General features: G+C 46.8%; 5 protein-coding genes across 5 annotated transcripts; 3 read left to right on the plus strand and 2 right to left on the minus strand.

Annotated features, from left to right (window-relative positions):
- Positions 1-9: 9 nt before the first annotated feature.
- On the plus strand, positions 10-939 carry LOC311251787 (myelin-oligodendrocyte glycoprotein-like; the record flags this gene model as incomplete). Its single annotated transcript, XM_084344430.1, has 2 exons — positions 10-625; positions 872-939. Exons 1-2 carry the CDS (start codon positions 154-156, stop codon positions 937-939), a joined length of 540 nt encoding a protein of 179 aa, XP_084200556.1. The 5' UTR covers positions 10-153.
- An 8,237-nt stretch (positions 940-9,176) lies between these two features.
- Positions 9,177-13,311, plus strand: LOC311252017 (uncharacterized protein). The gene is made up of 2 exons (XM_084344767.1): positions 9,177-9,410; positions 11,465-13,311. The coding sequence occupies exons 1-2, from the start codon at positions 9,348-9,350 to the stop codon at positions 12,335-12,337; spliced, it is 936 nt and encodes a 311-aa protein (XP_084200893.1). The 5' UTR covers positions 9,177-9,347; the 3' UTR covers positions 12,338-13,311.
- An 846-nt stretch (positions 13,312-14,157) lies between these two features.
- LOC311252015 (uncharacterized protein) lies at positions 14,158-17,058 on the plus strand. Its single transcript, XM_084344765.1, has 2 exons — positions 14,158-14,259; positions 15,829-17,058. Exons 1-2 carry the CDS (start codon positions 14,191-14,193, stop codon positions 16,756-16,758), a joined length of 999 nt encoding a protein of 332 aa, XP_084200891.1. The 5' UTR covers positions 14,158-14,190; the 3' UTR covers positions 16,759-17,058.
- A 365-nt stretch (positions 17,059-17,423) lies between these two features.
- LOC311252021 (uncharacterized protein) lies at positions 17,424-20,446 on the minus strand. The gene is made up of 5 exons (XM_084344772.1): positions 20,287-20,446; positions 19,730-19,904; positions 18,612-18,770; positions 18,144-18,277; positions 17,424-17,592 (listed from the first exon to the last, which is right to left on the minus strand). Exons 2-5 carry the CDS (start codon positions 19,878-19,880, stop codon positions 17,539-17,541), a joined length of 498 nt encoding a protein of 165 aa, XP_084200898.1. The 5' UTR covers positions 19,881-19,904; positions 20,287-20,446; the 3' UTR covers positions 17,424-17,538.
- A 474-nt stretch (positions 20,447-20,920) lies between these two features.
- znhit1 (zinc finger, HIT-type containing 1) lies at positions 20,921-26,596 on the minus strand. Its single transcript, XM_084344773.1, has 6 exons — positions 26,332-26,596; positions 24,529-24,626; positions 24,145-24,220; positions 23,910-23,989; positions 23,653-23,822; positions 20,921-22,013 (listed from the first exon to the last, which is right to left on the minus strand). Exons 1-6 carry the CDS (start codon positions 26,354-26,356, stop codon positions 21,992-21,994), a joined length of 471 nt encoding a protein of 156 aa, XP_084200899.1. The 5' UTR covers positions 26,357-26,596; the 3' UTR covers positions 20,921-21,991.
- Positions 26,597-27,768: the final 1,172 nt, after the last annotated feature.

The following is a 27,768-nucleotide window of genomic DNA, read 5'->3' on the forward strand; positions in this document are numbered from 1 at the left end:
GTCCAGAAATGTGAAAGTGACAAAGAGAAGCAACAAACAGCAGTTCAACACTGAGAGGAGACATTACTGTGAAGACCACAGGGACAAAACATCACAACACCATCAGGACTCTGATCATGTCCAACACCTTGAACACCTGGTTTTACTTCCTGTATGTCTGTCCCCTGTTACCTGCTGGTCTCACCTGGTTCTGTCCTTCAGCTTTCTCTACTACTTTTTAATCAGTCAATAAAGTTATTCAAACTGCTGCTGCTGTCTGTACAGCTGATGTTGTGCTTTGTTGTCCTCTCAGTCTGTCAGGTGGAGGTGGAGGAGGGGGAGGAGTCTGTCCAGCTGCCCTTCAAAACAACTCCTGACCTGCCTGAGGACGCTACAGTGGAGTGGAAACGCTATGAACCCTCAGTCAGGACAGTCCTCCTGTATCAGAACAGACCTGACCGGCCTGAAGAACAGGACCAGGATTACAAAGAACGAACAGAGATGAAGAAAGACCTGCTGAAGACTGGAGACCTCAGTCTGACCCTGAAAGACCCCAAAGACTCAGACACAGGAAGATACTGGTGTGGAGTCTACGACAAGGACAGAAACATCCTGAGTGCGAAAAGAGTGAAGCTCAAAGTCAAAGGTCAGTATGACGATACAGAACAGAGGTCTGTGTGTCTGTCTCTGGTTGGCTGCTTGTCTCTGGTTGGCTGCTTGTCTCTGGTTGGTTGCTTGTCTCTGGTTGGCTGCTTGTCTCTGGTTGGCTGCTTGTCTCTGGCTGCTTGTCTCTGGTTGGTTGCTTGTCTCTGGTTGGTTGCTTGTCTCTGGTTGTTGCTTGTCTCTGGTTGGCTGCTTGTCTCTGTCTAACTGTCCTCTGTCTCCTCTGCAGGGAGAGACATCAGGAACAGAAGCAGCTCCACTGATCCGACTCCTCTGATGGCTGATCAATCTGTTTGATCGGTCTGTTGGTCAATCTTTGATGAGCAGCTGGCGCCTTGCATGGCAGCCTCCGGCATCAGTGTATGAATGTGTGTGAATGGGTGAATGTGGCATGTGTTGTAAAGCGCTTTGAGCTGTCCGAGAGGACTGGAAAAGCGCTATATAAATGCAGACCATTTACCATTTACCATTTACTGATCTGATGTGACTTTGGATGAGAGACAAAATGGACGTGAAGGAGCTGATGGACGACGGATGAAGACAGGAGGACGCTTCGTCAGCTTCTTCTTCACTCTGACTCCTCCTACTGACTCTCACACAGTCACACTATTGATGACTATCAACTACCAGATTTGTCTGGTTTGAAGTTCAGATGATATAAACTCAACTCAATGTAGAATAAATAATGAATAAAAACAAATTAAGGATCCTGTTTTCTATTTGTATTTTTACTGATAATGAGAATTTTGTTGTTTACCCTCCGACAGCTGAAATAATCCAATAAAGGATTCAGTTTTTTATGTATGCTTCACTCAGGTGTTGTCACGTCTTTGTTTGTGTGAAAAACCCATCCTCTGTCGCTATCGTTACACCCATCATCTGTCGCTATAGTTACATCTATCCTCTGTCGCTATCGTTACACCCATCGTCTGTCACTATGGTTACACCCATCATCTGTCGCTATAGTTACATCTATCCTCTGTCGCTATCGTTACACCCATCGTCTGTCACTATGGTTACACCCATCATCTGTCGCTATAGTTACATCCATCCTCTGTCACTATGGTTACACCCATCGTCTGTCACTATGGTTACACCCATCCTCTGTCACTATGGTTACACCCATCCTCTGTCACTATGGTTACACCCATCATCTGTCGCTATAGTTACACCCATCGTCTGTCACTACGGTTACACCCATCCTCTGTCACTATGGTTACACCCATCATCTGTCGCTATAGTTACACCCATCATCTGTCGCTATAGTTACACCCATCGTCTGTCACTACGGTTACACCCATCATCTGTCGCTATTTTTTGCCAAGATGGCACCACGTGAGTGGCAGCCTGTTACAGCAGCTCTCACTCACCTTTGAGCTTTTTCTTCTTTTTATATAACTTTTCGTACTTTTTAACTGTTTTAATTTTCTTCTTTTTGGAGCTCTCTCTCCAGGCAGTATGGAGACCAGAGTTGGTTTTATCACTCTGGTCTTAATTCTGCTTTTTTCGCTGTTTTCCGCCGTGTCCGGGGAGCCTGTACGCGGCCCTATTGTTTACAGTAGGGATCAGCTGTTGGCCCTCAGTAGCAGTACCGCCGCTCGAGCAGCCCGATGTCCCCCGCGAGCTGAAGAGGAGGAGACGCTACAGACCCGTCCTCCCGTCTGTCATCATGGGGAATGTGAGATCTCTCCCCAACAAAATGGACGAGCAAACGGTGCTGACCCGGCATCATAGGGACTACCGTGAGAGCAGCATCATGGTGTTTACTGAGACGTGGCTAACGGCGCTGACCCCGGACACGGACGCTAACCTGGACGGATTGGAGCGGTAAGAGGAAAGGAGGAGGGCTGGCTGTGCTTGTTAATGACAGATGGTGTAACTCTGGGCACATCACTGTTAAAGAACAGGTCTGCAGTAACGGCGTTGAACTTTTAGCGGTTAGCATGAGGCCGTACTACCTCCCGAGGGAGTTTACACAGGTGATCATGATCGCAGTGTATATCCCCCCCTCTGCTAACGCTGATGCAGCTTGAGACGCTCTCCACTCAGTCACAAGCTCACCGCAGACACAGCACCCACAGGCCCTCTTCCTCATCTCTGGGGACTTCAATCATGCCTCTCTGTCCTCCACCCTGCCCACATTCACACAGTATGTCACCTGCCACACCAGAGACAATAAAACACTGGACTTATTCTATGCCAACAGCAAGGAGGCATACAACTCATCCCCCCCTCCCTCCCCTGGGAAGATCTGACCACAACCTGGTTCATCTCCTGCCTGTGTACAAGCCCCTCGTAAACAGGCAACCAGTGGAGACCCGCAGAGTTAAAGCATGGACTGAGGAGTCTGAAGAGGCTCTGAGGGACTGCTTTGACTCGACTGTGTGGGAAGAACTGTGTGTTTCTCATGGGGAGGACATCGACAGCTTAACAGGATGCATAACGGACTACATAAACTTCTGTGTTGAAAACACTGTACCCACCAGGACTGTACGGTGTTTTTCAAATAGCAAACCCTGGATTAATCCTGACATTAAGGCTCTCCTTAAGGAGAAAAAGAGGGCCTTTAGGTCAGGAAACAAGGAGGAGCTGAAGGCTGTGCAGAAGGAGCTGAGGAAGAAGATCCGAGAGGGGAAGAACAGCTACAGGAGGAAGATGGAGGTCCAGCTGCAGCAGAGTAACATCAGTGGAGTCTGGAAAAGCCTTAAAACCATCTCAGGGCTGAGGAAACCAGACTCTCAGGCTGCCGGGGATCAGACATGGGTGAACGACCTGAACCTATTCTTCAATAGGTTTGATCAGACACCCACCCCTCCCCCGGCCCAGTCATCTCTGCTGCCCCCCACCACCTCTTCCACCCCCCTGTTTCCTGCCCCATTCTCACCTCTACCTCCCTCTCCACTGCTTTCATGTCGCAGACACCCCCCACTGCCCCCCTGACATTCACCCACCTCCCCCACCCGACACTCAGCCCCCCTGCTCCAATCTGTCCCTCTTCACTGTCCAGGTGAGGAACAAGCTGAGGAAGATGAAGGTGAAGAAGGCCACGGGTCCAGACGGGATCAGCTCCAGGCTCCTCAAGTCCTGTGCAGACCAGCTGTGCAGGATTGTGGAGTACATCTTCAACATGAGCCTGAAGCTGGGAAAAGTGCCACTGCTGTGGAAAACCTCCTGCGTGGTACCAGTACCAAAGATCCCTCACCCAAAAGACTTCAACAGCTACCAGTTGCTCTCACTTCACACCTGATGAAGACCCTGGAGCGGCTGGTCCTTGTCCATCTCCGCCCTCTGGTGGGTCCTTTTATGGACCCACTCCAGTTTGCCTACCAGCCTGGCATCGGAGTGGACGACGCCATCATCTTCCTCCTGGACAGATCATTGTCCCACCTGGAAAAGCCTGGACGCACTGTGAGGATCATGTTCTTTGATTTCTCCAGTGCTTTCAACACCATACAGCCTGCACTTCTGGGGGACAAGCTGGAGCTCACGGGGGTGGACCAACACCTCACGACCTGGATCCTCGACTACCTCACCAACCGGCCACAGTACGTGAGGACTCGGGACTGTGTGTCGGACACGGTCGTCTGCAGTACGGGGGCCCCACAGGGAACAGTCCTGGCCCCTCTCCTGTTCACCCTGTACACTGCAGACTTCTCCCACCAAACACCCCACAGCCATCTACAAAAGTTCTCTGACGACTCTGCTATCGTCGGCCTCATCAGGGACGGGGACGACAGAGCCTACAGAAAACTTATTCAGGACTTTGTGGACTGGTGCCAGCAGAACCACCTCCAGCTCAGCGCCGGGAAGACCAAAGAGCTGGTGGTGGATTTCTGCAGGCACAGACAACCCTGCACACAGGTGAACATCCTGGGAACAGACATTGAGATGGTGACGTCTTACAAGTACCTGGGAGTTCACCTGAACAATAAACTGGACTGGACTCTCACACTGCAGCAACATACAAGAAAGGTCAGAGCAGACTCCATCTGCTGAGGAAGCTCAGGTCCTTTGGAGTGCAGGGGGCACCCCTAGGGCCCCCCTGAGGGCTTCTGGCAGCACTCCCTCCCAGTAGACCTCACATGTGCACTGTGCAATACAAAACTCTACACATATCCAAATACATTTTGGTTTGCACTAACTGGACAATTTTTACAAACCCATATTTATTATTTATTATTTATTATTTGTAAATAAAGATACCACACTGTTTATAATTACATTGTTCATATTGTAAATATGATGTATAAACCAGTCAATTCTATTTCTTATCTTCTTATTATACTGTTTATTTTTTCAATTTTTATTATTGTTTATTGTAATACTGTCCTTTGCTGCTGTGACAAAGACATTTCCCCATTTGCGGGACACATAAAGAAAAAATTCTGATCCTGATTCTGATGGTTACAGCCATCCTCTGTCACTATGGTTACAGCCATCCTCTGTCACTATGGTAACAGCCATCCTCTGTCACTATGGTTGTAATGGATGTAAATGTATCTTTCAGCTTAAGATAAAGTGGAAATAAAAAGTGTGATCACGAGTGTTTCATACTGAAGAAGTGTGTTCATTGACTTCAGTGTTCAGGTGTTCAGTCACAGCTGCAGAGAACCAGCTGTTATTAGGTCAGTTATAATAGTTACATGTCGGCGCGGCTCATCAGCACACTGATTCAAATCTTTCAGAGCCAGTCAGATTATCTCTGAACTTTAGTTTCATTTTACAGACGGTGTCGTTCAGGCCCGCCGATGACCAGAACAGAACCTTTGACAAAAACGAGAGATGACACTTTGTTCTTGGGTCCAGTTCCAGCCCTCTTTCTCTAACTTAAACAAAACTAACATGTTAAAATAAAGACAAAGAAAGAAAAGACAGATTTGCTTCAGTCAGAACTTCAGCAGAACAAACGTCTCTTTTTATTTGTGTTGTCGTCTCTTCCTCCTCACAGAACACAAACAGCTGTTTCACACTTCACTCATAAAATGACAACTAATATTCACATCCCACCTCACCAGATCTTTACTCTTTTATTAGGACTTCTAACAGAACATTTCTTTCATCACGCTCAGTTGTACTTTGGTTCCTGTGTTCTTGAAGTGGCAGAAATGAGCTTCCAGTCTTCAGTAGTTTCACTGAGTCTTAACTCATCACAGTGAAGATGTTGAACACGTCAGTTTCTGAAGAAAAGAGGATTTTAAGTGGAATAAAAACACGACAACTTGAATAAAGATTCATTCACAAATGTATCAAAAAGGTTTAAAAAACTGGATCTGACTGATGGAACTGATACATCAGAGCCACGGCGAGCTGCCTCTGATCTGTTTGTGGTGTGCGGGCAGGTCAGTATTAAATGATGCCGTGCTGGTAGGACATCAGCTCGTTACTCCAGTTTTTATACTTCTTCTCTGCTGCAGAATTGAATTCTGACACTTTGTCAAAGATAAAACAGAGAAGTTGATCATTGTTGATAAAATTTAAAGTCAGAACTGCAGTTTACTGAAACACCTCGGTACCACACAAGTTCTGACAACTCTTCATATGTTCATCATGCTCCACGATGGTCCCAGACGTCTGGTTTCTCTTGCAGATTCTCTTGTGAACTTTAAGGGCGCCATTCCTAGCAAAGCTCTTCCCACACTGGTCACACCCGTATGGTTTCTCCCCGGAGTGACACCTTTGGTGCTTTCTTAAACCAGCCGGATCAGCAAACGCTTTGTCACAGCGCTCACAGGGGTAGGGTTTCTCTCCACTGTGGATGAATTGATGATGTTTCAGCGAAGTTGATAGAAGGAAGCTCTTCCCACACTGGTCACACTGATGAGGTTTCTCTCCGCGGTGCATTTTAAGGTGGATCGCCCAGCTGTCTTGAGTGGCGAAGGTTTTCTCACAGTATTCACAGCAGTACGGTTTCTCTCCTGTATGAAGCCGTCGATGGATCTGAAGGTAGCCTCGAGTTTTGAACGCTTTCCCACACTGGTCACAGCTGTAAGGCCTCTCTCCAGTGTGAACACGTTTGTGGATGTTCAGGTCGCCTGATGTTAAGAAGGCTTTGCTACAGCGGTCACAGTCGTACGGTCTCTCTCCAGTGTGAGAGCGCCCATGAACTCTGAGGTCACCCGTTGTTCTGAAGTGTCGGCCACATTCTTCACAGCCGTACGGTTTCTCTCCCGTGTGAATCCGTTGATGGTGACACACAGGAAACCATCTTTTATATGAACCAACACATCAAAACATGTTGTGAGGTGTGGCAGTCAGTAAATCAGTGCTAGTGTGTGTGTGACTGTCAAGATAGTGAGTGTGTGTTGTCAGGTGGAAACAGAAGCAATGAACACAATCAGGAGCGTTGAGAGCAGACAGCAGAGTGTCCCCTTCGTCCTCTCCCATCCAGAGCTGGTGAGGTGTCCTCTTGTGTCCCAGCAACTGAGGACGACCCGACCCTCCTGCTGGGCCTCTGCAGGACAGAAAGAAGAAAGGCAAACGGCCCAACAGCCACAGGAGGCCCGGCCGTCACAACAGCAGCGTCCAACAGTTTGACACCACGTGGACGACCTCAACAGAACCAGGAAGTGTGAGAATGACAGCAGAGTCTCAAAGCCACAGTGAAACCAGGTGCTGGAAGATGTTTTCAGACTCCACCCTGACCCAGCAGAAGCCCCATAATGAGCCCAAACACACCTCAGAGCTCTGACACAGCTGCACCAAAGGTGGCAGGGTCCGCCACATGTACACAAAGAGTTTGTGTCTTCTCTAGAGGATTCTTGTTGTGGGCTTCAGCTCCACAGTTTACACCGTCATCCTCCACATCCCCCTCAGTCCTTCACTACACCTCCTCCACCCTCAGCCTGAACTGTACCGCTGCACCCCCACCTCCACAATTAACTCCCAGACCAGACCACTCCACTTTGGCTGAGTGCTGTCGGGACGACCCGGTCCGACACTTCCAACAAAAGAGACTCGAGGAGAACAAAAGAGGAAACTCACCTCCACAAAGATGAAGGGGGAGGGGAACACTCCGACACTTCACACCTGGATTAAAGGCCCAACACAGACTGCCCCTCCTCAGAGAGCTGCAACAGGCCCGGCTCCGGTTCTACAGGAGTCAGGACGGAGCTCCCAAACCTGGACCCTGCAGATCTGGTTTAATCAAGACTACACAGCTGCCCTTCAGTGTTGCTTTAACAAAGACTGCTCCTCCTCAGAGAGCTGCAGAAGGCCTGACTCCGGTTCTACACTTCCTGATACAGACCCAATAATAATGTAAACTGGTGCCGACACACGGGAGGCAGCAGGACTTGTTTCAGTGTCTGCAGCTGAGACCAGCAGAGGTCCAGTGTGAGAGCCTGAGAGACACAACTCAGGACAAAAGAGCAGAAATGTCTCCTGAGAACATCAACAGGACCAACGTGGACCAGAACCACACGGTGACCCGGTGATACACGGACCCTCCAGACTCCAGACATCATGACGTTGTGACACTGACCTGAATGCAGCTGCTGTTGTCAGAGCACGCGCCTTCTGTTCTTCTGTGGTTCTGGTTCTGGTTCTCCATCGTCCAGCAGGTCTCCTCTGCGTCCTCGGTCTGGATTCTGTCCTCGGACCTCTTCAGGCTCACATATAAGAGTGTGACGTGGAGGGGCGGTCCTGTTCTGCCCCCTGCTCCCATTGGTTCATAGCTCTCAGGACCGCCCACGTTTTCTTCTTCTGTGTCTTCAGTGTTCTGATCCGACTGACCTGCAGCTGTGAAGACAAACAAATCACATCAAATATGAAACTTCTGCTTCAGTCAAAGACCAATAAATGAAACTTTATGATTAAAGTCACTGAGAAGAACCGAACTCTGAGATCAGACGTCAACACGTGAATCAGATTAATAATGTTGATCCGGTCAGAACAGAGGTCCACTTCTATAAATCATGTTTCTGACTGTTTCAGTGTCCAAGCAAGAATAAATCATGAAACAATCATCAGACTAATGAATAATACACTTATTTACACTTTATTTCATCACAACTCTGGATCAGAACCAGGTCCAGTGTGGGTCCGCTACAGAACCTGCAGCTGCAACAGAACCTTCATTCAGTCGTCCCTGGAATCAAACGCCAACGTCACAAATGTTCTCGTGCGAATCTTCGTGTTCTCGCGATGTTACTGCGTCTCACGGGTTCTTATGCTGCATTCGAGGGACCTCGGAACTCTAAACTTTTCCATCCTGCTAGAAACAGTACACACACAGCTGGTCTGGAGCCGGCCGTCTTCTTCTGTGGTGTTGTTATTACAAACAACATCGTTCATGGTGGGTCAGTACAAGTCTGAACTGCTGCTTGTACCCCGACTTCATGCGCGAGCAGCTGTCGGACGTCTGACGTCACTGTGCATGAGGAGGAGGGTGCATGTGAAGAGGACAGTATTTATAACCACTAAATGTTTTAGACACGCTGAAAGTTTAAAAAGACGTAAAAGACGACGTCTGCTCAGCTGTCAGGTTCAGTAGTCTCAGGTCGCATCCGGAGCGTTGGTAACTTGACGATGTCCGACCTCTTGCGTGCCCTGAACGCAGCACAGGTGACGCTGTGAGACCGCGAGAACACGGAGGCCTCGTGAGACGTGGCAGTGCTCCTGTGTCAGCCTGAAGTCACCGGACAGAACACGGACCGAGTCACAGAGACCTGCTGGATCCCAGTGACCAGGACCGCCACGACAGCGGAATGGAGGAGGACAACCGGAACCCGGAGACCCGGAGCAAAGACCCGGACCACCGGAGCAAAGAGGTTCGTGTTGTCGGGGTTTGGTTCTGAAGAAGTGAAGTGTTTATGTCTTCAGATGTGAGTCCAGATCATGTTGCTGTGAAGCAGACTCAAGCTTTGCGGTTCTGTTCGGCCCCAAACGGACCGGGTTTATGACGAGCCGGCCGCCATGTTGTGCCCGCGGTGAAAGAGAGGCTGACGTCGACCAGATCAGATTATTAAACGAGTCTCCACCGTCCCTGTCTGCTCATGACGTCACCAGAAACATGTGTTAGGCTGTATTGGAAACCGCATATATACTGCCAGTACACTGATTTGGCCAACATGCAGTATGTAGTATGCAGTATGTAGTATGCAGTATGTAGTATGCAGTATGCAGTATGTAGTATGCAGTATGTAGTATGTAGTATGCAGTATGTAGTATGCAGTATGCAGTATGTAGTATGCAGTATGTAGTATGTAGTATGCAGTATGTAGTATGCAGTATGCAGTATGCAGTATGTAGTATGCAGTATGTAGTATGCAGTATGCAGTATGTAGTATGCAGTATGTAGTATGTAGTATGCAGTATGTAGTATGTAGTATGCAAACAAAAACAAAATCTGCAGTATGAGAAAAGTTCCCGGATGTCGTACTGATTCGGAAAATATTTCCAGTATGCATCCGACCAGACTTCTCTGCCTACTGTTTCCCACAATGCAATGCGCTGGAGCCGGGATCATGACGTCCTCGTCACGTACTCCGGAGCAGTACAGCGTTTATGTTTGTTCACACAACATAAGTACAGTCACAGGCTGCTGACTGTTGAGACGAGAGCTGTAGGTACAATAGAAATCCAGGCTGTTGTACATGTGAAATGAAACAAAGTACTCTGTTAATTATATTTTTATTAATATTTGGTGATGTCTGTACATACAGAGCCCCAGAGACAGCTGTACTGTGTACTGTCCACTACAGACATGAAGCTTCCCTCTAGCGTTAAGATAACTGGCCTGCTGTCTCCCCCGGGACGACGACGCATGTTGGCCGGCCGAACACCTCTGGAGACGGGCTGCTGCCTCTGAGACGAGCCGCTCCTTCTGGAGCTTCACTTCTCCCAAAACATCGAGGCAAATTACTAAACAGCCGTCATCTGAGTAAACTAACCGCACACTGGGGGTCTGAACGGTTACTTTCTACATGAAAACATGTTAAAACTTAATAAAGTGACATATTAACAGCGCTGCAGCGGGAAATAAAACAGCTTTGCGCCTGTTTTACAACTACCGCTGCCGGTCGCCACGAAATGCATTCTGGGAAACTTGCTACTGCATACTGCGGTGTGAACGGCGTCGGTCTGCTGAAGTAGCACGCTGAATCCCACATTCAGTATGCAGTATACAGTGTATACTGACGCAGTATGTAGTAGGCAGTACGGTAGTATGCGGTTTAGAAAACGGCCTTAGTGTCCTGATGCAACATGAAGATGTGTGTCTCCATCTAGCCGCCATTTTGTGTTTTGTTGCGACATGGAGCTCATTGTGTGTTTCAGGGCTGAAACAGGAGCTTCCTCCTGAAGGTCGGAGGTCACCGTGTCCTCAGATGGAGCATGATGTTCAGAAACACTTTCAGTGTCTTTGTGTATTGTTTGCGCCTCCACCCCTCATTAGTATGCAGGTATGCAACGCACTCTATGCTTGCCCCTCCCACTAAGCCCCGCCCCTCTGCGTCAGAACAGTGGCAGGAAATTAAACTGAGAAACAACATGATTGGATCAAAAACACGTCAGAATGTTTGTTTGTGGTGTTTTTAGACCAAATGCAAATGTTTCCTGTGTCAGCAGATTTTAATCTTCTCATCATCATCATCATCATCATTCCAGCTGACAGTCATGTGATATTTCAGATCTGCTCAGTCGATACTTTGGTCAATGAAGCCCTGAAGAATGACTCTGATCGATGAAGAATAAGTGAATTTGTTTAATACATATATTTTTCTCTCTGCGTGTTTCTGGATCGTCAATCACTGAATGGATTCATCGATCTGGATCGTTGGACCTCTAGTGACGCGTCACTCACTGTGTATTTCTCTGTCTGCAGGATCATCACAGAGCTCATCCTGGGAAAAGACGGCACCGCTGTGATCGATGTGGGAAAGCTTTCAAACGCAGGACTCACCTTCAAGCCCACCAGAGTGTCCACACGGGAGAGAAACCACACAGCTGTGAGCAGTGTGGGAAAGCCTTCGCCAGAGCCGGAACCTTAAAAATCCATCAGCGTAGTCACACCGGAGAGAGACCGTACTCCTGTGAGCAGTGTGGGGCGTCTTTCCAGCACAAGAATCACTTCTTAACCCACCAGCGCACTCACACTGGGGAGAAACCATACAGCTGTGACCAGTGTGAGAAAGCTTTCACCACTGATAAATACCTTAAAATCCATCGGCACACCCACAGCGGGGAGAAACCACACAGCTGTGACCAGTGTGGGATGACCTTCATCCGACGGACGACGCTCAATCGTCACCAACGCATTCACACTGGAGAGAAACCGTATCAGTGTGACATCTGTGGGACATCTTTTGCTAGAGGCAGCGCCCTGCAGGTCCACCGCCGCCTTCACACCGGAGAGAAACCGTATTGGTGTGAAGACTGCGGGAAAACTTTTACTCAGCTGTCGGCGCTTTCCGTCCACAAGCGCAGTCACACTGGAGAGAAACCATACAGCTGTGATGTGTGCCAGAAAGACTTCGCCGCTCTGAACACCTTACAAGGTCACAGACGTGTTCACACGGGAGAGAAACCGTACTGGTGTGATATATGTCAGAAAACCTTCACCTGTCAGAGCAGCTTGAGCAGCCACAGACGTGCTCGTCATGGAGAGAAACCGTACTGGTGTCACTGCTGTGGCCAAACCTTTCTCCACAGCAGATCGGATCCGTCACACACGTGTGTTCACACTGCAGCAGTCTGAAGGTCCTGACCCACAGCTCACCGCTCAGGTGCAATAAGAGAGCAGCTGTCAGCGCTGAAACCTTTTGTACTGTGACACTGTGTGAACGACATCGTGACATCATGACATCTTGACGTCCTGACCAACACAAATTATCCATAAAAGGGCAAAAAGTAGGAATTACATTTATACACTGCATGTTGTGAAACAATAAACAAAAAAGTGTTGGTGCCTTTGGAAGACAGACGGACTGACTGAGTGTCCGTCAAACTGTTTCAATGAGTCACAGATAGTTTTTAAGATTAGTCTGTAAATAAAGTTTCAACTGAGTGGGTTTGTTTTCACTCTTTGTCCTTTTGTTTTAATAGAAACACTGATATTTGATGTTTTCTTGCTCAGACTTTTACTTTCTGAGATTTAAACAGACAGAAGTACTAAATGTTTTTATCTTCATCTGGTCTGTTTCTGGTGGACCTGGTGAAACCCTCAGACTGAAGAGCAGCAGCGTCAGTGAACGTTACAGCATCGCTGATATTAAACTGTTTCTTCGATCGATTTGTTTGACTTCCTTAAAGGTGCAGTATGTGAGATCACTGGAGGAACCGCTTACTGTAACAGCATTAGCTACTTAGCCTTGTTAGCCGTGCAGCTAGCGATGCAGACCTTGATGTGTATGGACTGCTGTTTGTACCAGGACAGGACGGGGCTAAATGGTTAGCATGCTAACTTCAGTAAAAAGCCCGGCAGATGTCAAAACTGTTAATTCTTCACATTTCTGAGATAATTAGAGTCGATTGTTGTTTTTCAGTTAAAATCTTACGTGTTGCACCTTTAACAGTGGATCAGCTGTTCATCAGTATCATGTGTGATTGATTAGGAACCTTGTTACTGTTGAAACATCTTCTGTCTCAATGATTGTTTCATTAAATACATGTTGACAGTTTTTGTTCTTTAATTCTTCATGACAGCCGATTAAAGATCAATCAGTCTCACCACTTCTGTTGTTTGTGGATCTTTACATGTCGTCACTGTGATTGTTCTGGATCTCATGTGACCCGACTGAACCTTCGCTTGGTGCTCAGTCGGGTCACTCACGTGTTCTGTAAAAAGAAACAAGTTGTGAGTAAAGTTCACGTTGTTTCATCTCTGAGACAGAACAACATCACCAGGACCAAAGTTCTGAGTATAAATGTGTCAGTGAGGTTCTGTTGCAGCTGCAGGTTCTGTTGTAGCTGAAGGTTCTGTAGCTGCAGGTTCTGTTGTAGCTGAAGCTGTGAAGAACGTTGTTGTTTATAATAATAACACCATAGAAGAAGGCGGCCGGCTCCAGACCAGCTGTGTGTGGACCCACACTGAACATTAAACTGAAGAAATGTTCCACCAACTCCTGACACGTGTGGTTCTGATCCAGAGTTGTGATGAAATAAAGTGTAAATAAGTGTATTATTCATTAGTCTGATGATTGTTTCATGATTTATTCTTGCTTGGACACTGAAACAGTCAGAAACATGATTTATAGAAGTGGACCTCTGTTCTGACCGGATCAACATTATTAATCTGATTCACGTGTTGACGTCTGATCTCAGAGTTCGGTTCTTCTCAGTGACTTTAATCATAAAGTTTCATTTATTGGTCTTAGACTGAAGCAGAAGTTTCATATTTGATGTGATTTGTTTGTCTTCACAGCTGCAGGTCAGTCGGATCAGAACACTGAAGACACAGAAGAAGAAAACGTGGGCGGTCCTGAGAGCTATGAACCAATGGGAGCAGGGGGCGGAACAGGACCCCCCCTCCACGTCACACTCTTATATGTGAGCCTGAAGAGGTCCGAGGACAGAATCCAGACCGAGGACGCAGAGGAGACCTGCTGGACGATGGAGAACCAGAACCAGAACCACAGAAGAACAGAAGGCGCGTGCTCTGACAACAGCAGCTGCATTCAGGTCAGTGTCACAACGTCATGATGTCTGGAGTCTGGAGGGTCCGTGTATCACCGGGTCACCGTGTGGTTCTGGTCCACGCTCTGATTTCTAAATGTCTCAGATAAAATTCATTGTGACGACGATCATCACCTGCAGCCCGAAATATTACTGAAGCACTGAATCAATACTGTCAACAGGTTCTGATCAGGTTCTGATCACTTCCTGTTGATGTTCTCAGGAGACATTTCTGCTCTTTTGTCCTGAGTTGTGTCTCTCAGGCTCTCACACTGGACCTCTGCTGGTCTCAGCTGCAGACACTGAAACAAGTCCTGCTGCCTCCCGTGTGTCGGCACCAGTTTACATTATTATTGGGTCTGTATCAGGAAGTGTAGAACCGGAGTCAGGCCTTCTGCAGCTCTCTGAGGAGGAGCAGTCTTTGTTAAAGCAACACTGAAGGGCAGCTGTGTAGTCTTGATTAAACCAGATCTGCAGGGTCCAGGTTTGGGAGCTCCGTCCTGACTCCTGTAGAACCGGAGCCGGGCCTGTTGCAGCTCTCTGAGGAGGGGCAGTCTGTGTTGGGCCTTTAATCCAGGTGTGAAGTGTCGGAGTGTTCCCCTCCCCCTTCATCTTTGTGGAGGTGAGTTTCCTCTTTTGTTCTCCTCGAGTCTCTTTTGTTGGAAGTGTCGGACCGGGTCGTCCCGACAGCACTCAGCCAAAGTGGAGTGGTCTGGTCTGGGAGTTAATTGTGGAGGTGGGGGTGCAGCGGTACAGTTCAGGCTGAGGGTGGAGGAGGTGTAGTGAAGGACTGAGGGGGATGTGGAGGATGACGGTGTAAACTGTGGAGCTGAAGCCCACAACAAGAATCCTCTAGAGAAGACACAAACTCTTTGTGTACATGTGGCGGACCCTGCCACCTTTGGTGCAGCTGTGTCAGAGCTCTGAGGTGTGTTTGGGCTCATTATGGGGCTTCTGCTGGGTCAGGGTGGAGTCTGAAAACATCTTCCAGCACCTGGTTTCACTGTGGCTTTGAGACTCTGCTGTCATTCTCACACTTCCTGGTTCTGTTGAGGTCGTCCACGTGGTGTCAAACTGTTGGACGCTGCTGTTGTGACGGCCGGGCCTCCTGTGGCTGTTGGGCCGTTTGCCTTTCTTCTTTCTGTCCTGCAGAGGCCCAGCAGGAGGGTCGGGTCGTCCTCAGTTGCTGGGACACAAGAGGACACCTCACCAGCTCTGGATGGGAGAGGACGAAGGGGACACTCTGCTGTCTGCTCTCAACGCTCCTGATTGTGTTCATTGCTTCTGTTTCCACCTGACAACACACACTCACTATCTTGACAGTCACACACACACTAGCACTGATTTACTGACTGCCACACCTCACAACATGTTTTGATGTGTTGGTTCATATAAAAGATGGTTTCCTGTGTGTCACCTCCTGTTATCTGTCAGGGCTTTGATGTTTCTGTCTGCTGCTGCTGCTGCCACAGTTGGACTTCCCCTCTGGAGGATCAGTGGAGGACCTTCTCATGTTGACTTAAACATCATGTAATGTTTTGAATAACGTCTCTCTCTCTGTCTCTGTTGCTATAGGAACAGGGAGGAGCGAAGGGACTGAAGCAGTGGGACAAAACGCCGACATCACTGAGAAAATCAAACGTCGGCCTGAGAGGTCACACCGGAGAGAAACAACACGGCTGTGATCAGTGTGGGAAAACTTTTGCTACGTCCGGTTCCCTAAAAACCCACCGAAGCATTCACACAGGAGAGAAACTGCACAGCTGTGACGAGTGCGGGAAAGCTTTCCTGTCCAAGAGTACGCTGAAAATCCATCAACGGATTCACACGGGAGAGAAACCGTACGGCTGTGAAGAATGTGGCCGACACTTCAGAACAACGGGTGACCTCAGAGTTCATGGGCGCTCTCACACTGGAGAGAGACCGTACGACTGTGACCGCTGTAGCAAAGCCTTCTTAACATCAGGCGACCTGAACATCCACAAACGTGTTCACACTGGAGAGAGGCCTTACAGCTGTGACCAGTGTGGGAAAGCGTTCAAAACTCGAGGTTACCTTCAGATCCATCGACGGCTTCATACAGGAGAGAAACCGTACTGCTGTGAATACTGTGAGAAAACCTTCGCCACTCAAGGCAGCTGGGCGATCCACCTTAAAATGCACCGTGGAGAGAAACCTCATCAGTGTGACCAGTGTGGGATGAGCTTCCTTCTATCAACTTCGCTGAAACGTCATCAATTCATCCACAGTGGAGAGAAACCCTACCCCTGTGAGCGCTGTGACAAAGCGTTTGCTGATCCGGCTGGTTTAAGAAAGCACCAAAGGTGTCACTCCGGGGAGAAACCATACGGGTGTGACCAGTGTGGGAAGAGCTTTGCTAGGAATGGCGCCCTTAAAGTTCACAAGAGAATCTGCAAGAGAAACCAGACGTCTGGGACCATCGTGGAGCATGATGAACATATGAAGAGTTGTCAGAACTTGTGTGGTACCGAGGTGTTTCAGTAAACTGCAGTTCTGACTTTAAATTTTATCAACAATGATCAACTTCTCTGTTTTATCTTTGACAAAGTGTCAGAATTCAATTCTGCAGCAGAGAAGAAGTATAAAAACTGGAGTAACGAGCTGATGTCCTACCAGCACGGCATCATTTAATACTGACCTGCCCGCACACCACAAACAGATCAGAGGCAGCTCGCCGTGGCTCTGATGTATCAGTTCCATCAGTCAGATCCAGTTTTTTAAACCTTTTTGATACATTTGTGAATGAATCTTTATTCAAGTTGTCGTGTTTTTATTCCACTTAAAATCCTCTTTTCTTCAGAAACTGACGTGTTCAACATCTTCACTGTGATGAGTTAAGACTCAGTGAAACTACTGAAGACTGGAAGCTCATTTCTGCCACTTCAAGAACACAGGAACCAAAGTACAACTGAGCGTGATGAAAGAAATGTTCTGTTAGAAGTCCTAATAAAAGAGTAAAGATGTGGTGAGGTGGGATGTGAATATTAGTTGTCATTTTATAAGTGAAGTGTGAAACAGCTGTTTGTGTTCTGTGAGGAGGAAGAGACGACAACACAAATAAAAAGAGACGTTTGTTCTGCTGAAGTTCTGACTGAAGCAAATCTGTCTTTTCTTTCTTTGTCTTTATTTTTATTATTATTTATACATCTGTTACAACCATAGTGACAGAGGATGGCTGTAACCATAGCGACAGAGGATGGGTTTTTCTCTTCAAGAGGTCCAGCGGTCTTGGTTCTGGCTCTGGTCCAGGTGCTATTGATAGCTTCAGTGTGGAGTCTTCTGATTGGCTGGTGGTGTGGAGGAGGCGTGGCCAGAGATCTGCGGGGAGAAGAGGACAATTTCAGATCATCCTGTCCTGTTTGACGAGTTCATCGTTATCAGCTGTGGCCAGAGAATTAAAACTACACCTGAGAGATGCTAACATGCTAACATGCTAACAGCAACGTACAGGCCAGTGTGTGAACATTCAGTCAAACAGTGTTGATTTAGAGTTAGCAGAAATAGCTGTTAGCAGCTCCTGTTAGCAGTGTGCTCATTGACGAACAGACGACTCACTGGATCACTGTGCTACTAAAGAAAAGTTGAAAACATGAAGATTCTAAAGGGAGTTCTGAATGAACGTTTGTCTCTGAGTTCTCAGTGGATTTCTGGACATCTATTCTGGACGGACATCATGGATGATGATGTCATCAGGCAGTGACATCACACTGAATCAGATCAACAGGTGTTTCATGTCAAATGGTTCACATCTCACCCAGTCAGGACTCTGAGAACGAGCAGATATTTGTCCTGCTGAACTTCACTTACAAATCCTGCAGATTCAGTTAAAGTGACGTCCTGTAATATGTAACGTGTTTGACGACGCTCACCTGTCTTCCTCTTCCTCGTCCTCGTCCAGAGAAGACAGTGGTCAGTCCGTTTTGGACGGGGACATGTCGGAGGGGGCGTGTCTTCGAGTCTTTCAGCTCTGACAGGAGCTCGGGGCTCGACAGCGACAGACGGGCTGGACGCAAACAAACATGGAGATTCAGTTCAGAGTTCAGCTGTAGCAGACACTCGAACACATTCAACAGAACCAGGACACGATGCATCAAACTGAACTTTACATCGAGTCTATAATTAACAAATGTTGTTGGTAACTAACAAACGAGTGTCTCGTGAGCTTCAGTGGTGCAAAATCACAAAGAACATTTAGAACAATCATTTACTTTTTATACACGACGACTCGTCTGGAAACTCGTTTATTAAATGTCGTCGCTGCTACAGACGGGCCACTCCAGAAACATGTGGTGGTCCATGAGCTGAGATCAGAATGTGTCCGACTGTAAGCTGCTCACCTTGTCTGCTGTTGAAGCACGGAGAGGACGAGGAGGACGAGGAGCTCCCGGGGGACGAGGTGGGACTGAGGGGGGAGGACAGAGGAGAGGAGGGGGAGAGGGGGGAGGAGACAGTGGACTCAGTGACGTCACTGCGAGACCGAAACTTGTTCTGAAATGCTGAAAACACAAGAAGACAAAAGTGAGACAGACGAGGAGACGAAGGCCGATTCTGAGAGAACCAGATGTTTCTGTTTGTTGTTGTTGTTGTTCTTCTTGTTGTTGGTTTAATTGAACAGTTCGGTTCTGATCCAAACATCATTCATCGACACAAATCTGTCATGAACACAAACGTCTTCAAACGTCAAAGTGAGTCAAACTTAAACGATCAAAACAAACAAAGTGAAGATTAAATATCGGGTCGTGATTTTGTTCTCGCTGTTGGTTCTATTGTCACAGTTTAGATGTGAGGGTCCAGGGTCTGGAGAGTTTTGGTTCAGTCACCTTGAAAGTGCTTGAATTTTACTGGAAAGGCTGAAAAACAAAATGTGTGCAGGTTTAAACTTTGTTGTGTTAATTATTTCATTGTTCTCATGTTGCTTCGTCTCAGTGGTCATTTTGTTTTAGGCTCATTTTGTGTGTTTTTTTATAATTTTGCATCACTTGTGTCCGTCTGGCGCTGGTTCTGGTCTATGTGTCTGTTTTTTGTGGTGATTTTGGGGCTGATGATTTGAGCGTATTTGTGTAATTCTTTGAATGTTTTAGGGCCATTGTTTGTCTTTTGTTGTAACTCTTGTTGTAAATGTCAGTGTTGTGTTAAATTTGCACATTTCTTTCTAAGTTTGCATCATTTTTTGGAAAATCTGCACATAGCAGTGTGTGTGTCCTGGGTCCGTTTTGGCACGCTGTTATGATTTTAACAGCTTTTGTGATTATTTTCATAAAAAATCTTTTTCGGGTCATTTTGTGTTTTTTTTTTGTTTCTTCATACCTCAAAAACTTCTGTAACGTCATAGTAACCGTCGACACGACGATCTGAGTCTGGATGGTTTGGTCTACTGATGTGTTGTTGTTGTGCTGTTGTTGTTGTTGTGTTGTTGTTGTGTTGTTGTCGTTGTGTCGACATGTTTTCTTCTCACCTCTCAGGAACTCGTCCTGCAGCTCTGGACTCTGCAGACTGTGAGGAGGACGAGGAGACGATGGAGAGGACGGGAGCCGAGGTTCTGCTGCTGCCACTGAGGTAGATGATGATGATGATGATGATGATGATGATGATGATGAAGACTTCATGATGCTCGTCTGCAGTGGGCGGAGCTTCAAAGAGATTTGCTCTGTCAGCAGAGAACTCAAACGTCCCACAGTGATGTGACACCTGAACGCATCGTTTAGAAACTTTTCTGAACTTCCAGTAAAACTCTGTGATGGTAATTATTATTATTATTATTATTTATTGTTATTGTTGTTGTTGTTGTTGTTTAAGACAACCAGCCTCGTCAGTGTAGCTGCTGCAGGATATTGATCACAGGTTCTGATCACGTCCCATCAGTGAAGCAGCTGGTTTGGTTCCTGCAGCTCAGAGACACGTCATCATAAAACTACCGACTGCAGCTCCTCACAGTACTCGAGTACAAGTACTCTTTACTTCCTGCCCAGTGAGGGTCAACAACAGGTCAGTCCGGGCCACTGGTCCACTCACCTGCGGCGTCTCTTCGCTCTCGTGTGTTTGAGCCCCTCCACAGGAAACATCCCCCGTCCCGCTGCAATAAAAGCTCCCGGTCGTCCCGGTTAGTCCTGATGACCCGAGTCACTGAAGCTGCTGCCCGACGAGGACTTCCTGCATCCGGAGCAAAGTCTGCAGCTCGCTCCACCTGTGTGTGTGTGTGTGTGTGTGTGTGTGTGTGTGTGTGTGTGTGTGTGTTTTCAGAGAGAACACAGACGACTCAAAAGTCCACATTAATTATTGACATGTTTTTAATGACACGGTTGCCATGGATACCAGGAAATAAAGAGAGTCAGCTCGACCTTTAACCCACCCGCACACACACACACCCACACACACACACACACACACACACACACACACACACACACACACACACACACACACACGTCTGAGCTTGAACCTTTTGGATCAGTACTCTATCAGCAGTGATCAATACGTCCGTGTGATGTGAACTGATCGATCATATTGATCATTAACTGTGTGGAGGATCATCACACAGCGTCTCCTTCTGTTCTTGTCGTATCAGACAAAGTAATCGGAGCCAGCTGTACTCTGATTACTTTGTGACTGTTGACATCATGAGTTCATTGAAACAAGTTTACAGTCGTCACAGTGAAACAATCACTTTTATTCTCAAACATGAACGTCTGAATGTAGTTCTGTCACACGATGTCACACGATGTCACACGATGTCACATGATGTCACACGATGTCACACGATGTCACACGTTGTCACACGATGTCACACGATGTCACACGATGTCACACGATGTCACATGATGTCACACGTTGTCACACGATGTCACACGATGTCACACGATGTCACACGATGTCACACGATGTCACACGTTGTCACATGATGTCACATGATGTCACACGTTGTCACATGATGTCACACGATGTCACATGATGTCACACGATGTCACATGATGTCACACGTTGTCACACGTTGTCACACGATGTCACACGTTGTCACATGATGTCACACGATGTCACATGATGTCACACGTTGTCACATGATGTCACATGATGTCACACGTTGTCACATGATGTCACACGATGTCACACGTCGTCACATGATGTCACACGATGTAACATGTCACACGTCGTCACACGATGTCACACGTCGTCACATAATGTCACATGATGTCACACGTCGTCACACGTCGTCACATGATGTCACATGTCCAATAACAGACTCATTCATTGTGTTCATGAGACGTTGTGCTGTTTGTGACGATCAGCAGCAGAAGAAGAAAACAGGAAGTGTGATTTGTGCAGAAGAAGAACAGCTGCTTCTCTCACCGCTGTGGACACAATAATATGAACGAGGAGCAGCTGCAGTCTGACGACACGAACAGTTAACACGTCTGATGAACTCAGAGAGGAGCTGAACGTCTCCGAGGACGACGGTGACAGAAAACTGCTTCCTGTTTCACCTGTTCACCATCTTAAAGCTGAAGGTCACGAGCACAACTTCCTGTCAGGCCTCCTCTGACAGAGCCGGGCTAGCGGTTTCCCTTTGTTTACAGTCTTTGTGCTAAGCTAAGTGTCGACACCGTCGGCAAGTCCACTGATGATGTGCATGCTGTGACATCACTATTGACCCCGCCCCCCCGCTGTCTGTCTGTGACCAGGGAGCATCATCATCATTATCTCCATGGTGATGAGGCAGCAGTTAGAGCGTCCACTTCAAACACCTGCAGAGACACAGAGGGTTCAACAGTTCATGATTCACAATCTGTCAAAAAGTTCCAGAAATACTCAGAACTGTACCTTATCAGAGGTACAAGTACTTCATCACTGTCCTTCAGTCCATGTCTCAGGTATCTGTACTGTCAGGCATGCAAACAGGTCAGGGCCGAAAAAGGTGAGAAGGATATTTGGGGGGGGGGGTCTTTGAAAGCAGACTGACAGTAATGTTAATCACAATGAATCTAGTCAAACCACTAGATTCACTTTAGTCTTTTTCTCACTCATCTCAGTTTTATCAGGCAGGAATACATTTATTGAAACACGGGTTAACACGTGAAATTACTCTGTAGCTCGTTTCACCAGAGAAGCTGTTTGTACTTGCTGCACTTAGCACAGAGCACCGGTGTGTGTGTGTGCATGTGCTCACTCAGGCACACACACACACACACACACACACACACACACACACTGGCACCCTGGCAGGAGAAAAAAACTGACGCGCATCCAGTGAAGGCACTTTTTGGATTGTAATTTAAAAGTCTGTGACGAAAAAAGAGACACATTGTATTAAGTTTTTATTTGATTAAGTAGATTTCGTCTTGCGTGTTAATTTGGTCACAGTCAGTGTTTCAGGGCATTGATTTCGTCTCGTCTTCGTCTCGTTTTCGTCATGAAAAAAACCATCGTTGACGAATATTTTTCGTCTCGTCTGACGAAATTAACACGCGTGGTGAATCGATAAGACTGAAAGAGTGCCGGGCAGGCACTCTTTCAGTCTCTCTTTCACCGCCATAACGCCTCTAGCGTTATGGCGGTGAATTGCAAGTCCTCTGCTCCACGCTCCCATGAATAGAAATCCGTAACTGCCCCCCCCCCCAAAAAAACCAAAACATTTTCTCATCGCTTCTACACGATTCACGTGGATGACCTATTTTGGATTCAAAACGGCGAATTTCGCCGAAAGGTGAGAGATTTGCATGCCTGACTGTACCTGAGTATCTCTGAGACTTTCCCTCTCTACATCTGAACACAAACATCTGAACTTTCTCCTCCTCACAGCTTCAAACAGCCTCGTTACTTTAGTTTGATGCATTTGAGGTGAATTATGGATTATTGTTATTTGGCGTCATCGCACGCCGCCTTCCCAACATCACAGACTGATGTCGACCTATCAGAGCACATCACGCACGGCAGACGCAGCGAGACGAAACAAAGACGTAAAAGACGTGAACAGACAGAGAGGGAGGCTGAATGGGGAGAAAAGGCGTGTTAGTGTCTCGTATCTGCAGAGAGTTTCTTATTTTCTCTCTTTGTTGCTGCTCGGGACGCTTTACCAACCCAACATGTGGCTATTTGACGTCCTGGGAATGAGACTCAACAATCAACTGTCTTTGTGGTGCGTTCAGGAACAGCTGGGACAAATCCTGCTGACTCTACCTTTAACTTTAATAGTCTTTGAATTATATTAATATGACGTGAGCTTCAGTTAGCTTTGACCACAAATGTCCTTCAGAGGGAGACTTTTTACTCTGATACTCTGAGTACATGTCAGAGCCCGTACTCGATTACTTTTACTGGAGGACAGGATGTGTGGACTGATGACTGTCTGTGTCTCAGTCAGCTCTGAGGACGGCCGTGTTGTACCTGGTCTCTCTGTGTGTACACAGACACTTGCTGCTGCAGTAGCGCCCCCCGCAGGTGGTGCAGGTGTAGTGGGAGGGGAAGCCACAGACGCAGCAGAAGTGTCGGGGGGGCAGAGAGGAGGGCGGGGCCGCCGCAGACAGGTAGTTAGGCTCCGGCCTCTCCGACAGGTTCTACCAATCAGAGGGCAGAAAGGGAGAGTCAGCTGACAGCACATTCACTGACAGCCAATGAGAACGCAGCAGAGACATGTGACCCACCTCCTCCTCCAGCAGCGTCGTGAAGTTCTTCCTGAAACGCTGCTTGAAGTGATCGCCCCTCGTCTTCCTCTTCTTCTTCTCTGGACGCATGAACACGGGAGAAGGAGGAAGAGGAGGAGGAGAGGAAGAAGAAGGAGGAGGAGGAGGAGGAGGAGGAGAAGGAGGAGGAGGAGCAGAAAACATTTACACTCTGAGCTTCAGCTGCTGTAAATCAGGACAGTAGAAGAAGTCTCACCTGGTTCTTCTGTCTCACTGAAGGCAGGAAGGCGGGCAGTAGGACCTGGGGGAGGGAGGGAGGACAGAGGATCGTCCTACAAACACAACAACAACAACAACATTAGGTGTGTTTACAGGGGGGAGGAGAAGACAGCAGACAGATGCTTCCTGCTCGTCCAGACAGGAGGACAGCGTTGGACTGTGAGACCGGCCAGTCAACACATGTCCGTCTGTGTCAGACACCTGATCACAGGTGAATCAACAGAGCCTTTGTAAAGCTGCAACTACAGTTTATACTGTGGAGAAATCAGGGCCGACCTTAAAACGGCTGCTTTCAGAATAGAGTTTGGTTTAGCAGGTCGTCTGCTGAGAGCAGAGACCATCACTGAACATCTAGTCTCACCTGGAAGTTGTCTTTCTCCAGAGCCTCCAGCTGCCTCGTCAGTCTCCTCTGACGGGTGGCTTCATCCAAAACTCTGCGCTGACCGGCCTCCACCCGAGCTGACACACACACACACACACACACACACACACACACACAGGGAGACATTAATTTATATCCCTCTGTTGTGGTCTGAATGCTGCCTTACACTTAAACCAAACTACATTATAAAAACATCAATTTATCAATTCACACCTGGACAGCTGTCTGAAACCTCTGAACTCAGGTCCTCAATGAACGCTGTTATGACCCACAGAGGACTTCAGGGTTCAAACAGAGACATTAGCAGGGACAGTCGTGTACTTCGGTGAAGTTGGTTTGAAGTTGGATATTCGACAGACATTCACACATTTCAAGTGCACCCGTATTACAGACTTTACAGTAAACATACGGAGAAGACGGCTACAGCGTGTACCGACTTCCTGTTTTCAAAATAAAACTGTGGGATATTTAAAGCAGAGATACTGTGTTTATAGCTTGAGAAGCTATTGAGCTAAAATGCTAATGACCTGGAAGCTATTGAGCTCAAATGCTAATATTTGCATATAAAATTAATAAAAAATATTTAGAGATGTAAAACGTAAAAACAAGAGGCGTATCTCATGCAGCCAGTGTAGTTACATGATCCCAACATGATTTTGAGTCAATTGATCACATGACCTGGGAGCTATTGAGCTAAAATGCTAATATTTACATATAAAATTAATAAAAAATATTTAGAGATGTAAAACGTAAAAACAAGAGGCGTATCTCATGCAGCCAGTGTAGTTACATGATCCCAACATGATTTTGAGTCAATTGATCACATGACCTGGAAGCTATTGAGCTAAAATGCTAATATTTACATATAAAAATTATGAACAGATGTAAAATGATACATCTCTTGTTTTGACATTTTAAATCTGCTCATAATTTCTATTACTTCTTAGGCTATCTGTAAATATTAGCATTTTAGCTCAATAGCTTCTCAATAGCTTAAAACAAGTAGCCTATCTCTGCTTTAAATATCCCATTTTTATTTTGAAAACAGGAAGTTTTCAAAATAAAAGTCTTTTTTCCCTGTTAAAAGGGTCGTTTTTTCTATCAACATGCCAAGTTTTTCCTCACTTGAACCGAGGGTCTCAGGACAGAGCATGCCGCTCACTGTACACACTGTAGAGCCCACTGGGGCTTTGTGGTTGTGACTTCGGGCTGTACAAATAAAATGTGCTTTGGTTTGAGTTGAAGTCGGTGCACGCTGTAGCCGTCTCCTCCGCGTGTTTACTGTAAAGTCTGCAATACGGGTGCACTTGAATTGAGTGAATGTCTGTCGGATATCCAACTTCAAACCAACTTCACTGAAGTCAGTCGTCTCAGTTATGGCTCAAAGCGGTAACTCGACCTGCAGGTGTCAGAGGAGCTAGCTTAAAACTGAAGCTACAGCCTTTCACTAGCCTTGACTCTCCTGATACAGACCTATAACAGCGGTGCTTCAACCAATCATTCATATGCCGAATAGATCGTATTCCTGTAACAGCTATTAATATGTAACAACGATAACAAAGACAGCATGTATCGTGTGAAAATCGTTGGTTGATGGAGACGACGTTGTTTCTGGAGTTAGCTCCGGAGCCGCCGCTAACAAAAACGGACCAAAAGCGACAAAGACTCCGTTAACTCGTCTTTAAACCCTCGAAACCTCCAGCTTTTCTTAAAGACCTGAGTGAGTGCTGTAGTTAAGTCACGTGTTCATGTGTAATTTGGTTAAAATTAAGATAAACCCACCGGAAACTTTCTTCTCCAGCACCATGTTGGCTGTTGTTGTCTCACCTCCTCTCTACGGCAGCCGCAGAGGTCCCTACCAAACCAAACGAGGCGAAGCGCGTATGTCTTCTTAACAGGTCCAATCACTTACAGTCGCAATGAAAACGTCCTGAAGTAAAACGTGACGGTTAAAATACCCGAAAATACCTGCTGTTTGTTTCACAGCGAGTCTGGACGAGCAGAACTAGTATGCTAACGTGAACTTCTTTGCTACGGCAAGCCAGAGGGGATTATTCAGAAGCGCGTCTCCGTCTTTGTCGCCACCTGGTGGAGAGATTTTACATAGTCGCTCCTCCAGCGAGTGTTGCTGTAAATCATTTAATGTTGTAACAGTATTCAGGGTTCTTACACTTTTTCACCAATGACCTCTCCATGACCTCTCCATGACTTCTCCATGACCTTTTACTGAATTTCCATGACCAAAAGAAATTACTTTTATCTCAATGTGATCACCGAAAACTAATTATCGTAACAGCCAGTAACATTAGGTTTACATCTGAAATGTACGGTGCCTCTCTAAAACAAAAGCACCAGACAGGCACACTTGGATACATTTTCTCATATTTTAATTCCAAGTGTCTCAAAAGATAAATGGCATCACACTTCCTGTCAGAGATGAACAGAGAAATAGTGCATTGGGGAAGGACTGCCAGTGCTCACTACTCATTACCCAGTAATCAGTACATCTTGGGTCAGTGTCTTTTGCCAGCCATAATTGGTATTTATCCTTAAAAAGCTGTGTATTATTGAAGTGCACTTCCCTGGCAGAAGCAGCTGCAGCTGGTGGGTGGGCCTCCAGCGCCGCACGCCCAGAAACACAGACTGAGCCGGACTGAATGAACCTTACACAGCACCAAAACATCATGACGGTCCATTTACATTTTATCACGACTCATCGATTTTGTGATTAATTTATGAAACTTTATTTCCATGACTTTTCCAAAACTTCTGAAAAAATATCATTTTCCATAACTTTTCCAGGGCCTGGAAATTGCATTTTAAAATTCCATGACTTTTCCAGGTTTTTCATGACCGTAAGAACCCTGAGTATTGTATCACACATTATAGAGGACATGTAGCACTGACGACGTGCAACTAAAACATTTAAAAATAAGAAAATTGAGAGAAAGAAATGACAGCGAAGGCCTGAAATGTTGTTTTATTGACAGTTTTGAACTTTTCTTGTTCTTTCCTGTGTGTCTGAGGACATGTTGTCCTGTCGTCATGTAGTCGTGTGTGTCTGAGGACACGTCCTGTCGTCATGTAGTCGTGTGTGTCTGAGGACATGTTGTCCTGTCGTCATGTAGTCGTGTGTGTCTGAGGACATGTTGTCCTGTCGTCATGTAGTCGTGTGTGTCTGAGGACACGTTGTCCTGTCGTCATGTAGTCGTGTGTGTC

This window comes from Pagrus pagrus (genome assembly GCF_965226575.1).
Source record: "Pagrus pagrus genome assembly, chromosome: 22".
Taxonomy (NCBI): domain Eukaryota; kingdom Metazoa; phylum Chordata; class Actinopteri; order Spariformes; family Sparidae; genus Pagrus; species Pagrus pagrus.